The sequence below is a fragment of the Idiotropiscis lumnitzeri genome, chromosome 12 (assembly GCF_059441095.1).
Source record: "Idiotropiscis lumnitzeri isolate Australia: NSW breed Sydney's pygmy pipehorse chromosome 12, RoL_Ilum_1.0, whole genome shotgun sequence".
NCBI classification, from domain to species: Eukaryota; Metazoa; Chordata; class Actinopteri; order Syngnathiformes; family Syngnathidae; genus Idiotropiscis; species Idiotropiscis lumnitzeri.
In genome coordinates this window covers 20,933,084-20,946,165 of record NC_142402.1, presented here as the reverse complement: position 1 = coordinate 20,946,165, position 13,082 = coordinate 20,933,084, and the positions used below count along the sequence as shown (strand labels likewise).

The 13,082-nt window shown below is 43.2% G+C and overlaps 1 protein-coding gene across 3 annotated transcripts in view; it reads left to right on the top strand.

The window, feature by feature from the left end:
• crhr2 (corticotropin releasing hormone receptor 2) overlaps window positions 1-13,082 on the top strand; it is a 57,003-nt gene that overhangs the window by 37,892 nt on the left and 6,029 nt on the right. For 2 of the 3 annotated variants that reach the window (XM_088311099.1, XM_088311098.1), the window contains exons 3-6: window positions 7,534-7,619; window positions 9,396-9,502; window positions 10,137-10,254; window positions 10,323-10,476. In XM_088311099.1, the coding sequence (XP_088167225.1) occupies window positions 7,554-7,619; window positions 9,396-9,502; window positions 10,137-10,254; window positions 10,323-10,476 (445 nt within the window). In that variant the 5' untranslated portion in view covers window positions 7,534-7,553. The remainder of the gene's footprint in view (window positions 1-7,533; window positions 7,620-9,395; window positions 9,503-10,136; window positions 10,255-10,322; window positions 10,477-13,082) is intronic. The other variant, XM_088311100.1, reaches the window with a different exon arrangement.

The following is a 13,082-nucleotide window of genomic DNA, read 5'->3' as shown; positions in this document are numbered from 1 at the left end:
CCAAGAAGGGAAGCAAAAACATGGAGGCGGTCGAAGAATAATCCTTGAGAAGGAACTTCATTGGATGCTACGTGGTTGACATTTAACACACAATGTGGAGCTATCGTAGAACAGCGTGAACACAAATTTGATGGAATTGAACTGAAGGCTGCTGCATGAGCTTCTTACGCTTGCTAGCTAACATTTAGCTGTCACATTTTTGCTGTTGTATTTCCAAAGGAGATCACTGGCAGCGTGTAGATTCTGTTTACGGAGCTTGAGCGCAGCTACTGATTTCTTCATTTTGGTACTTTTCTACTTCCTGTTTGGATCTTCGGCGACATTTGAATTGATTTGTTTCTGCGAGTTGACAAGAATAAGATGTAGCTTGTCACGTTAGCTACCGATCCAAAAAACCTATTTTGTCATTTGGGGTGTATTGTTGTTATCATTTTTTTTAAACTCCTGCTTTTGCTTGTATAAAATCCAAACAAATCAGCAGATTGTGTTCAACTTCGGCGATTCCTATGTACTAAATAAGACATCCTCCACATGGTCACATTTAGTTCAATTCTTCTTCTTATTTATTATACAAAACAAGGTGCAAATGAGACGCATTTTCTTTCTCCGTAGGTGATGGAGGTCATTGCTCTCGATAAGCTGACGGTGAAGTCGAAGTGTTTCTGTCGGACGTTATTATTATTATTATTTTTTTTTTTTTACTCCAAAGATAGAAAATGTGTAGCAGCCGGCTTCTCGGCTTTAAAGCTTCTCGACGGAGCTCGTGCCTGCGGGGAAGCCCGTTCCTGGTGTACTCCATTTTTAATACGATTCTTTGAAGAAGCGCCCGGCACTTTTGTACATTTTGGGAAATGCATCTGGAACGTTGCATTGTGGTAAGAAGTAAAGTTGAACACGGATGAGGTCATACAATTTGGAATTTTGGGGGGCAAAAAAAGCTGCGCCGACGTTCATTAGATGACTTGACATGAGACCGACGTGTCATTTAAAACAATTGACAAAATCTTCAAATGAAAAGTATTTGCCGTACGTTATATTATTGTTATATTTATTCTTCTAATTTTTGTCAGGCCGCAGAGCAGCAAGCATCGGCCGTTTATGGCAAGTGACGGCACGTGCATGCGTCTCGCTCGTGCAATATGCTCTCATTATCCCGACACGCGATTCCATGTTTGGCTTATTGTCTTCGCCTCAGGCGCTCTTGATTCTCGCTCATGTCTCTCACCAACTGATTGCAGCGAAAAGCGTCTGACGGCAAATGCGCGGCCGGCATACCGTACATGCGGCGCACAGGAACAAAGATTGTATTAATTCTCGCCATGAAGAGAATGAGGACGGGAAAAGAGTCGCAGATGAGTCATCGGCCAGCGACCGTTAACACACTTGGAAGACGCAATCCTGTGAAAAGTCTGATGAAAGTGCTCGATAAAATGCAGGCCACCTTTTCCAAAAAAATGGAACGCGCATCTCATGGAGTGACAACGGTCGGATGCGCTTTCCTTTGTCCTCAGCTTCCTCGCGTGCATTTCCAGTCCACTGACTCCCGACTCTTAAATTGGTCCTTTTCCCAAACCTTGAACATCAAGTGTAAGCGACATTTCTCTCACGTGCAGACTCATCATGTTGCAAACACTCAGAGCAATTTTTCAGCAATGTACGAAACCGCACACGTGACAAAGACAAATCGGTGCGTTCATGAGCGGAAGATCCCAAAGAGCCGCCAGCATAAAATCAAGTATCAACTTGAAATTGGAAGCGGAAGCCAAACAAACAGAAAAGAAATCCACCATTAGGATCATTTTCACAGCATTTGTCCTTTAACAATGCGTTTAAAACTTGTGACCGCACACCCCAAAAAAATGCCCTCAGCGCATTCAATCGACCCAAATGCAGAAAAAAAAAGGCATGACTTTGACTTGAATTGCAATTGAGATCATTCAGAAGCCTCAAATTGGGAGGAAGAGACTTGCTTTCTCGCGGTGCTGTTGGTGCTGACTTGGCTTCTGACATGAAAAATTTCAGTTGGGTGAAAATGTGGTCAACTTTTTATTCATTTTTTTAGTTCTCCTGATAAACACAAAGCGGAGCCGTTTGTTTTATTCTCCTGAAGACAACAATATTCCTTCTGTGAAAAGTGAAACCTGAGCACGAGTTTGTAAAACTTCCCGCGAGAGGACTGATTACAAGAAAAAAGGAGATTGGACACGTGAGCCACTTCCTTGATTGGACATTGTGCATCGACACAAAAGGGTGAGCGTTTCATCGTCTTTTGCGGAAAGCTCGGAGCGAAGAGGATGAAGACGCTGTTTTGTCTAACGTGCAACGAGATGCCGAGATCCCCAAAAAGTCCGCTCAGCAGCATCGAAGCATCGTCGGCGCACGTGCGTGAGAAATTGAACGAGACTCGCACGTGGAAGTGGTCGTGATTGTGTCGGCCGCTTGGACCGCCTTCTCGGCGCATCTTCACAAGGCGGAGCGAAGAGTCGACTCTCCGACGCGGCCTCGGTGACGAGCGAGCGCCGACAGGTTCGGGTGATGAGAGTCTTCTTAACGCGTGATGATGTTGACTTGAGCTTGTCACACCGAGTTTGGCTTGAGCACGGCCTCGCAACGTCACGACTCGATCGGGTTTTCTGGTCTCTCGGGGCGGTGCCGTTCTTTTCTTTTCGGAAATAGCAAACACGTGAGTTGAAATCTGCCTTTTTGTTTTTTTTTGAGAAGGGTATTTTTCGATTCAAAACATACAAACAGCCGCAAATGGAAATCTGAGCCCTCCTGAAAAAAAATGCCTCGGCAGTGAGTCATTTCTTTGTCACTCAGCTGAGAAAAAACACTTTGCTTTCTGTTTCTTTCGAACTGCCCGTGATTTTATCTTCAAGTCAAGGCCGAGAGCGTTTCTGACCTGTCACCTCGCAGTATCTTCTAAAAACGTTAAAATCAAGACAATCATTTCAGCCACGGCCCTCCTGCACACTCCCACTTGAGTCGGCAGTCTCAACAACAACCCGCGTGCATTTTCATGACAACTCTTGATTTATCTTGTCGGAACAATTTACAGCAAGCTATTAACGAGGTTTGTTTATTTTTTATGATTAAAATCAAATGAACAAAAATGACAAAATGTCCCTCAAAATAGTGCACACTAAAGCACATCAATTCATTAAAATACAAATCAGAGAAAAATTATTTGGGGGTGAAAATAAAAAAGAAGTGAATGAATGACAGCAATGGGGTGTGTGTGTGTGTGTGTGTGTGTGGGGGTGTGTGTGTGTGTGTGTGTGTGTGTGTGTGGGGGTGTGTGGGTGTGTGTGTGTGTGTGTGTGTGTGTGTGTGTGTTGACCTGGTCTCTTGACGTATGTAACACTCTGGCCTTGCTCCAGTTCCCGCTGCCTAAGCGAATCACTTTATCAAACGGCAGCATTGTGGTCTAGTTCACTCTGTGCCCGGCGCGTTAAATTAGATTTGGTCGCCTCATGTGAGCCATTTTGGTTATGCAACTTTAATGTAGCCGAACCTTTTCATCATACGGCTACCTGTCATTTGAACACCCACTTGGGGCGGTGGGGGGGTGCGAAAGGGCGGTGGAGGGGGGCATTTGTACAAAGTAGCGAACCACAGCTGGCCGCATCCGGGGGGGGGTTGGGGGGGGGGGGGGGTCCTGTTTGGCTCGGGGCAGTGGCGTGCAAAGTCGTGTTGATGCTCGGGGCCAACTATGCCGGTGATGCTGGATGCCGATAAGCCTCAACGGGCAGAAAAAAAAAAAAATAATAAATTTTGCTCCATTTTTACTGACAATCGACAAGTTTCGGAAGGTTTCTAGTTCTCGAGCTGAAGTCGGATCATTCACATGAGACGACTAATGAATTCATAACAAGCTTCAATAAACATTTGATTGCCCCCAATTGCCGAGGAAACGTGGCGTCCATGAAGCGTTTCCAAGAAAACATACCCAAGACTGCATTTGCCTGCTTAAGCAATTTATGAGACCAGCTGTCATCGAAGAGGAACGGAGAACATCCGGCATCGGTTCTGGACATTTTAGCATTTCCTTTGAAAATGGGGAAAAAAATTTCAACAGAATTCTCTTTATTCGAACCAAATGTGAGCCAGCGCTGCCCGAAAAGATTCCTCGCGTTTCATACAAAAGGTAACTCAATGTGCTTCACACGAGCAAGGACACAATATATAATAATAATCATAAAAATAAATAAATAAAATTGAGAAGAGGAATAACAAGCATTTAGAAAACAACAATCAGAAGCAAAGCAGAAAAAAACAAAAGTTGATTCCAAAAAAGACTGTCATACGTTGACAACATTTAACATAAAACAAAAAGTTTAAACGTAAAAAAGGAACAAAAAAGTGGACCTCCGAGCCCGACTGGGTTTGTAGTTATTCAGCATTTCGCTCATTTTTTTATGTCTATATGGGCACAATTTTTGATGACATTTTTTTTTTATACTTTTTTTTCCTAGTGTTTATTTTATTGATGTATTTTTTTTACGTGTTCTATCCAGCCAACAATGTGTTGTCATTGAAGTACTTTGGTTTGAAAAAAAAATCAATTTCTCAATCAAGTCATGATTCCCTCTTGGCCGCCATGTCGGTTTTGGAGGATTGTGCAACTACTTTTGTCGACATGGACGTTTGCTGTTTGATTTAGTCGCTGTGACAGCATTCTATGAGTCACACGCACCTCCTGTGACTGTCAAGTGAGAAGGCGGTCGGCTGTCAAACTGATGCACCAACCAGCAGGAAGAGAAGACGCATTCTGAGCACAACATCAAGAGGCAACACCACACACAAAAAATTAATAAATACTATTCTTCTTATTATATCCATGCTGCATTCTATGCTTTTAGTCTCTCTGAAACATCTCGGTAGACCGGCATCTTTTTCAAGGCCTTTTCATTAGGTTTTTTTTTGAGTAATCATTGGAATCCTTTTTGCACTTGTACTCCTTAAAAAAGCTTCGTCCAGCTTTATTTTCATGTCCCTTACCCTTCAAAAGCAACGGCCTAGTCGAACCGTAGTCCATCAAGTCGGCGGGGTCGTTCAGCGCTTCCTGGCTTTTCTCCCTAAATACTTGCATGGAAAACAAGTTGCGTGTGCATCCTGCAGAGGTGCGAAAGGACGGAATGCCGAGGTGGTGCGAGATGCCGACATCGAGCGAGAGCGCTGGCGACGGCGCTTCACGTGGATGCCAGCGTAGCACACCCGAGCGTCTCGCCGCGACACTCGGAAGGACTTTGGAAAAGTGGTGCCAAAACATAATGATCACGCGTGGTGCGCAGATGCTTCCAAATGCATTTTCCTTGCACCGGTGCCGGGGAATTAGCCGGGCGTCGGTGGAAGAGCTCGCACCCCCCCCCCCACTTGGGTTTCAACACCATCTCCGCTTGCTTTCACAAACGTGGTGTGATAGTCGCCTGCAGAAGCGCGCAACTCCGGGAAGCGCGGCCCGACTCTAAAATTAGCTCGATGACTTCAAGGCTCACTTTTGTCTTGGCTTTCATGTCATGTTGGATGCGTGCAGCTTGGAGGAAGTTGAGTGCTGTCCTACGTGAAGTCATTTTGGGTGGTGACTGCGATTCATTTTGTGCTGGCCGTGACAAATGACACGTTTGAATTATTTCAGATTAGGGATGGACCGATATACTTTTTTTTTTCAGGGCCGATACCGTTTATTAGTCGTCATTGAGGCCGATAACCGATATTTGAAGCCGATTTTCATTTCTAGATAAAAGGGGTAAAATGGTGTCAAAATTTAAAAAAATCAAAACTTAGTTTAAATGCCTTTAAGTACATATTTATTAGAATGTTAAGGCTCTTTTTTTTAGATTTTAGAAAATAGACACCTTTGTTGTAGTAGACTGAGATTTATTAAAATGTTGGCAATGTCTGCCGCCATACCTTCCTCTGCTCGTGGGACCTGCGCCCCGTAGTGCGTGTCATTTGAGGTAACGGGCAGCTTGAAGCTGATTGGCTGCACAAGTAACCAATCTGTGGCTGGGCCAATCTGCTTCTGCAGGCAGGGTCACGAGCACAGCAGAAATAGAGGCGCGCTAATAAACCATATGATAATTTATCGGCCTTGAAAGTTAAAAAAAAATGTTTTCTAGCTTTTTATATCTTCTTCAAGCCACTCTTAATGGAAGTAGTAACCCTGAAAAAAAATGTCAACAGACGTCAACGACTAATTCGACTTTGACTTGACTTCCATCAAGAGTCGGCAACCAAAAAATGTTTAGTGGTTTCACCTCTCGCCTGTGCTGAAAACAAGATTGACATCATTGCGATAAAAGAACACAAATGCAAAAGATAAATCAGCTTATCTTTGGCGTAAACGGGAGCAGATTTAACGAAACATAAAAACGGCAAACGACTCGCAGTAAATTCTCCGCTAAATGAAAGCTTCTGAAGCGCAACATCAATAGTTGGAAAAGTGTCGCGTGTCTTTCGAAAATCCCCGAGGCCGAAGATTGCAACACTTACGGTTGAAACAATAGAAATGATGACGCCATCAAAACGTTAATCGCATTTATTGGTTTGGCTTTGATGAGCCCCGGCGAGGCTCTTTTGAGTTCGAAATATTTTGCTGTGCAGGACGTCCGCTTGCCAGAAGCTGAGTTGCGTCGGAATTGCTTAACTGAGTCGGGTTTTTTTTTGACTGACCTTTCAGTAAGGCGACCTCATGCATCTTGGATCTCGTCGTATTCCTTCCCCGCGTCGCTCTCGATGGCATTGCTTGCATCCGTCCGGAATGTCACGCTTGGAAAAAAAAAAAGGGAATTCATGAGTTTCATTTCCTGCCCACAAATTTGTTGTGGATTGTCGTCCGTCAAAGGCCCCAATCGTCCGTCGAGTGCCTAATCTCTCGTGCGCTTTACGCCACAGGACCTGCTTGGAAAGTCACGCCCGTGTTCTGCTCAAAGAGGTGCGCGCCACTGACTTTTAACTTCCGTCTTGCTTTATCCTGCAGCACAAAGCTATGATCTTTTAAAAAAAAAAAGTGCTCTTGAACATGGTTAGTTTTTATCCATCTCATGTGATGCATGGCGTCAACTTTTGAGGATTTGCCATGAAAAGGCCCAATTATCGTCGCTTGTAACTTTCTTTTGTTTTTAAATTTGCATGGCTCGCCCGCCCCTGTTTTGAGAGATAAGGAGCCAACTGCCAGCGAAAAAAGACTTCCAATGAGAGTTTAGTTTGGAACGGAAGCTTGAAAAGATATGCGGGGGCTCGGGGAGAGGATTTGCATGTCTTACTGCAAAATGTGAAATACAAAAAAAAAAAATTGGGGAATTGCTATTGCATGTCGAGTCGGGCCGATTGCGGCGCTAAACTTTGACGACGGCGCTGAGTTTTCTTGCCACTTGGTCCGAACGGCGTCACCTTGTCACAAGTAATGACTCACTTTAGCGACTCCGCCGAGCGAAATTTGGCCGGCCGAATGCAAATTGGAGCGAGATGACGCGCACGTCTTGGTGTCTTTTTTTTTTTTAAAGTCATTCCATTGTTGTCTGTTTTCAGGGAGTGCATACCGAGAATGCATGGAAAACGGCACATGGGCGCTAAAGAGTAATTATTCAAACTGCGTGCCCATTTTAGAGGAGAAGGTAAGTGCTTGTTTTGGATGAATTTTTGCAGCATTTTCGTTTGGCGTCGCTCAATTAAACACTTGAGACGTTTTTGTTTCCGGACGCGTTTGCACGTCTGCGAGCGCAATCTCAGCGTCCGGATGAATCGAAGCCTTGCAGGCAAAGCATATGATCGACTGCGACTCGCGGCCCGTTTGCTCGTCGCGTCTTTCTACTCGAGTGTATTTCTGGCCCTTGCTCCATTTTTCCTCCGACAAATTTAGACATCCTAAGACACTTGAAGTGTGTCAATGGCATTTACCTTCACTCTTTGTACGAAAAGCGCCAGGATTACAAGATTGGATGAAGAGGCGACTGATGTAGTTTTGAGAGTTTGGAAAATCAAAACTGGAGTAGTATCACGAGGAGTGACATGAAGATTGTTAGCTTAATCGCATAATTGGCCAAGTCACTTTAAACTTCCTGCCGCAATCTCAATTTAAAAAAATGCTGAGTCATCTAGTTCAAGTTTGCCCTCAAATGTTGCATCAAGGCGACCGGAATGTTGGTCGAATTTTTTTTTTCCTTTTTTTGCCGAAAATATTCATCGATCGCATTTGCAATTATGCTCTCGGGGTTAAAACATCTGAACATTGGCAGTCATCGGCGAGCTGGCAGAGCCGTCAACAACTTTGCCGCTTTGCATCTTTTTGTTAAACGGCACAAACAGAACTGAACCAGACGTCCAAAAAAAAAATATCTCAAGGCATCACTGTTTTTATTTATGGAGTCAATTTTCTTATGAAACTTTGAAGCACAGTTCCACTTGTTTTTTTTTGTAATTACTTTTTTAAAATGTCATTTTACTTTATTACGTATTGACATTCACGGCAGCGTGATGCCATTTCTAATAAGTTTTCCAAATTGTGTTAACAAGTTTTATTTCCCGCCCAAGGCAGCAAGACGAAGCTCGATTTGTTTGTGGACGAACGTGATTGGACTGCGATGCGAATACGCACACTTTCCATTTTCAGATTTTTTTATTTATTTTTTTTTTATTTCATGTGATTTTAGTTCCGTTTTTTTGTAGATTGTTATTAACATCCACCTGATAGCAAGTTTGACATCCTTGCCAATAAAATATTGTTTGCCAAGATGTCCGCTAGCCAAAGTGCAATGGAACTATAAACGCTTTCCCTTTGTTTATGTTTATTGGACCTAATTTTATTTGATTTTACTTCCGTTTATTAAGTCTACATTGATATTTCTCTTAACATGATGTCGTTACAAATGTGTAATAACAGGTTTGATATCCTTCCAATAGCATATTGCTAGCCAAGATGTCCGCTAGCCAAAATGTGCGGCAAATACACACAATGTCCTTTTGCTTTCAGAATGTTATTTTATTTTAGTTCATTTTATTAGACACTAGTATTTATGTTCACGTGATGCTAGTCAGATGTGTTAGCACGTTTGACATCCTTCCGATAGCGTATCGCTAACAAGATGTCCGCTAGCCAAAATGTGCGGCAAATACACACAATTTTTTTTTTTAATCAGTAAAGGCTTATTTGACCTTCTGTTATTTTATTTTAATCAATCTTATTATACACTAAAATAGGTGTTCATGTGATGCTGTTTCAAATGTTGTTAGCAAGAATGACACCCTGCCAACAGCATATCGCTAGCCAAGACGTCTCCTCGCCGGATTGGAATTCATTATTCATTATTATTAAAAATAATTGGCGACATATTTTCTGGACGTAATCGCGTGTGTGTGCGTGCGTGCGTGGGTGTTTGCATGTTGTCTTCCAGAGAATGTATCCCGTGCATTACAAGATAGCGCTGATCATCAACTACCTGGGCCACTGCATCTCGGTGGGGGCGCTATTAGTGGCCTTCCTCCTCTTCCTGTGCTTAAGGCGAGTACAGAAATAGTGCGCAAACATCTCGGCGCCGCGGACGTTCTGCAGCGCCGTTCCTCTCTTCCCCGTTTGCGAGGTCGCTTATGTCAAACGGACAGATTGCGGCCGCTCTGTGCCCGCCGCATGCAAATGTGCCGTTGATGTTTCGCCTCTCCTCCGCTTCACGGGAACCTTTTTGTGATTCTTTGCATGTCCTGCTTTGAAGCGCACACCTACACCTGCTCGCACGGAGTGGGCCTCCGCTGCGCGCTTTGCCGCGAGCGGACGAGTGCGATTCAAGGCTGCGGTAATCGATGCGAGGTGGAGATATCAAAAGATGGCAGCTGCTCGTACTGGGGTGAAATCTGCTTGGATGTGGGCCCAAAATGCACCTCAAGCGCGAGAAAGAAACTAAATTATGGCCGCTGTGAAAGCCTGGAAACAAAAAAAACCAAGCACGTGTTGCGAATGATCTCGTAAGAGAATAGGGACGCATCGCCGTTTCGTCGCTTTGACGTCAAAGATTAGCAAAAAGTTTGAAACGCTGGCATTTCTTTGGACTCTCAGCCACTTCATCCGGGCTGGAATCCCAAAGCGTTCGCCGAGCGAGCCAGCCGGCAGCCATAACTCACCCGCCGTCTTTTCTTCTTAGGAGCATTCGATGTTTGCGCAACATCATCCACTGGAACTTAATTACCACCTTCATCCTGCGAAACGTCATGTGGTTCTTGCTGCAGCTCATCGACCACAACATCCACGAGAGCAACGAGGTAAGCGTCACTCGGTGGCGCCGTTTGGCCGATCGGCGCCGCTCGTGACGTCATTGGTTGTTTGCCAGCCGTGGTGTCGCCTGATGACCACCGTTTACAACTACTTTGTGGTCACCAACTTCTTCTGGATGTTCGTGGAGGGCTGCTACCTGCACACGGCCATCGTGATGACCTACTCCACGGATAAACTGCGCAAGTGGGTCTTCCTCTGCATCGGCTGGTGTAAGTGCACGGAATTCCATATGTGAAGCTCTGCTTTCTGTTTGAAAAGGTTGCATGGAACGTTGCCAAATTACTGGTGTGTGTCACGTTCCCGTACCCGAAAAAAAAACCAAGAACATAATTCATGACCTTTTGCTGTTCCTGTGAGGATTGTGCCGCAGCTCGTTTGCTGTTTACTGCGTTGCCATGGCGATTAAAACATGAATCTGTCACCAACTCACCTATTGCAATGTTGACAACTGATAATTACGTTTTCACAGTTTTAAATATTTCCCAGGTGTTTAATGCCTCAATCACGTCAGCCTCAAAAACTGCCGGGCCAATGGCGAGTTTGGCTTTCGTGACCTTGAAGACCCGCTCGCCTTGACTACCTGCAGGAGCCGAGCCGGCCGGCGCTGGTCTCTGATTTTCAGTTGAAACCCAATTCAATGGGGAAAATGCGGAATTTACGCATGCTTGTGACATACGGCAGCAAGTAGCTAACCTCGCCTCAAATTACGCAATTGCACAAAGTCCAGCTGGCCGTGCAAATGCATTTTTTTCAAGGACCAAAATAAAAAAGATATCGCTCACATTTAGCGACACTTCAATGAGTCACGACCGTTTGTATTCCAACAAATATTACTATTAAGCCTTAAATGTGACAGTAGCAACAAAGTGCAGTGCCATCGTGTTTATTTTATAATAAATGAAGCTGTCGCGAGCACACCGTTTTTGTTTGCGCATTATTGGACATGAGAAGCTGCCCATAAAAGTTTAAAAAACTTGAAGCAGCACCCCTTGCTCCACAGCGCTGATATGAATCTATCAAGACGAGCCACACACAAATTATTACAAATAAGGTCGATCGCCCGACGTGTCTTCTTAATAAACTTTACCTCAAACTTTTCCACGTTTCCTCGCGCTTTACGGCAGCCCTTTATGGAGCCTAGCTACTTACATATTCTTTCAATAAAAATTACAATAAAATAAAACATCAAATATAAACCAAACATTGTTTAAATGTTCAATTAAAATGATTGCATTGGAGCAAAAATAATTAAATATATGATTAACCTCTACTTCTGGCATGAACAGGCTGTAACGGGGCAGTGCTAGCTTTAGCCGCCATCGCGAGTTAGCGCTGATATTGTCAACGGGCGTCACGACACTTTTTGTGGTATTCGGAGCTTCATGGTTTTTTTTTTTTTTTTCAGGCTCCAGTTCTTTTTTTCATACGAGAGCCACGCAGAAAATGTCACTGTGGTTCACATTCAGATAGCTTTGTTGTTCGGAAGCACCACGAAATGCACACACACACGTTTACATTGTTGGCCGCGTCCCTGAGAGGAAGTCTGACATTCTCACGGCCAATATGCGTGTTGTGTTCTCGCTGCCTATAGAAGGAGACGAGGGGGATCGGGAGCCTGGAGCTCAGGCAAATGTGACGGCGGCTGAGTTAAATAGCAGATGAGATCGATGCGTTGACAGTCCACTCGTTGAGATTGTTCTCCGGGAAACAAATGGCCAAATGACCGACACTTATGTTCATTCGTCGCGGTGGAGGGAGCTCTTAAAACGTAAATCCCTAATTTGTCATTACTTTCAATTGTGAGCGTTATTGTAGTTTTGGTCATGCTTTCGTGGTGTGTATGGGTGTTCGCTTAATTGTTTGGTTTTTCCGCCCTCAATCAATACTTGAAGCTCGAATAATTTTAATGAGCAAGACAATTAGGAAAAATGTTGCACCCTTTGATGGAAGGTCAGCTCATCATTCGAAACGTATTTTTGCAATTCCTGTCACTCACTCTTATCTGCTTTTTACATAATTCATAGAAATACACATCATGAATTTAATGGGACGGGGAAAAAAATGTACCATAGCATATTGCCTCAAGGTGGCTGTTGGCATTTTATTTAGCAGAGAGTGCCACCCGCTAATTAGAAAGAACCTGAACAACAGCTGATGCAATTCATTCATTTATTTATTTTTCTTTGAATAAAACAAATATTTTAATCATATAATAATGATATAATGTAACAATTTCTACTATCATAAATGTCCATAGAGAACTGATTTTAAAAAAAGAATAAATACAATTATTTATATTAGAATTAAATTATTAAACAATATTCATTCATTCTTTTGATTAAAAAAATGAAATAACGTTATTTAATTCTTTTATCATTATTATTATAATCATTATTTGTAGTTAATGCCTTATTTCAATTCTTGAAAGGGTCAAAACCTTTGTACGTAGGAGTGTTTTGTTTAGTTTTTTTCCTTTAAGGTTTTTTTTTTTTTTTTTTTTGCCGCTCTGCATGGTCGATCTAATGCACCAGATGGAGAATTTAGCACATTTGTCACTGCGGATGATGCAAATTGGAGCTAACGAGGATTTTTATTTTTTTATTTCATTTATTTCATTTTAATAGGCAAAGTCTGCACTTTTCTTGTATCAGTCAAATTGGCTGACAGATCAAAAAGGGAACACACGGAACATGCAGTCCTTCTCACTTGATTTCGACCCACAAGCATGTTCTTAAAATATAACAGGTGCACGTCAGTAAATGACACATTTTTGAGTTCTTTTTGTAGTTTAATTTAAAAAGTGAGTTTTGGAGAT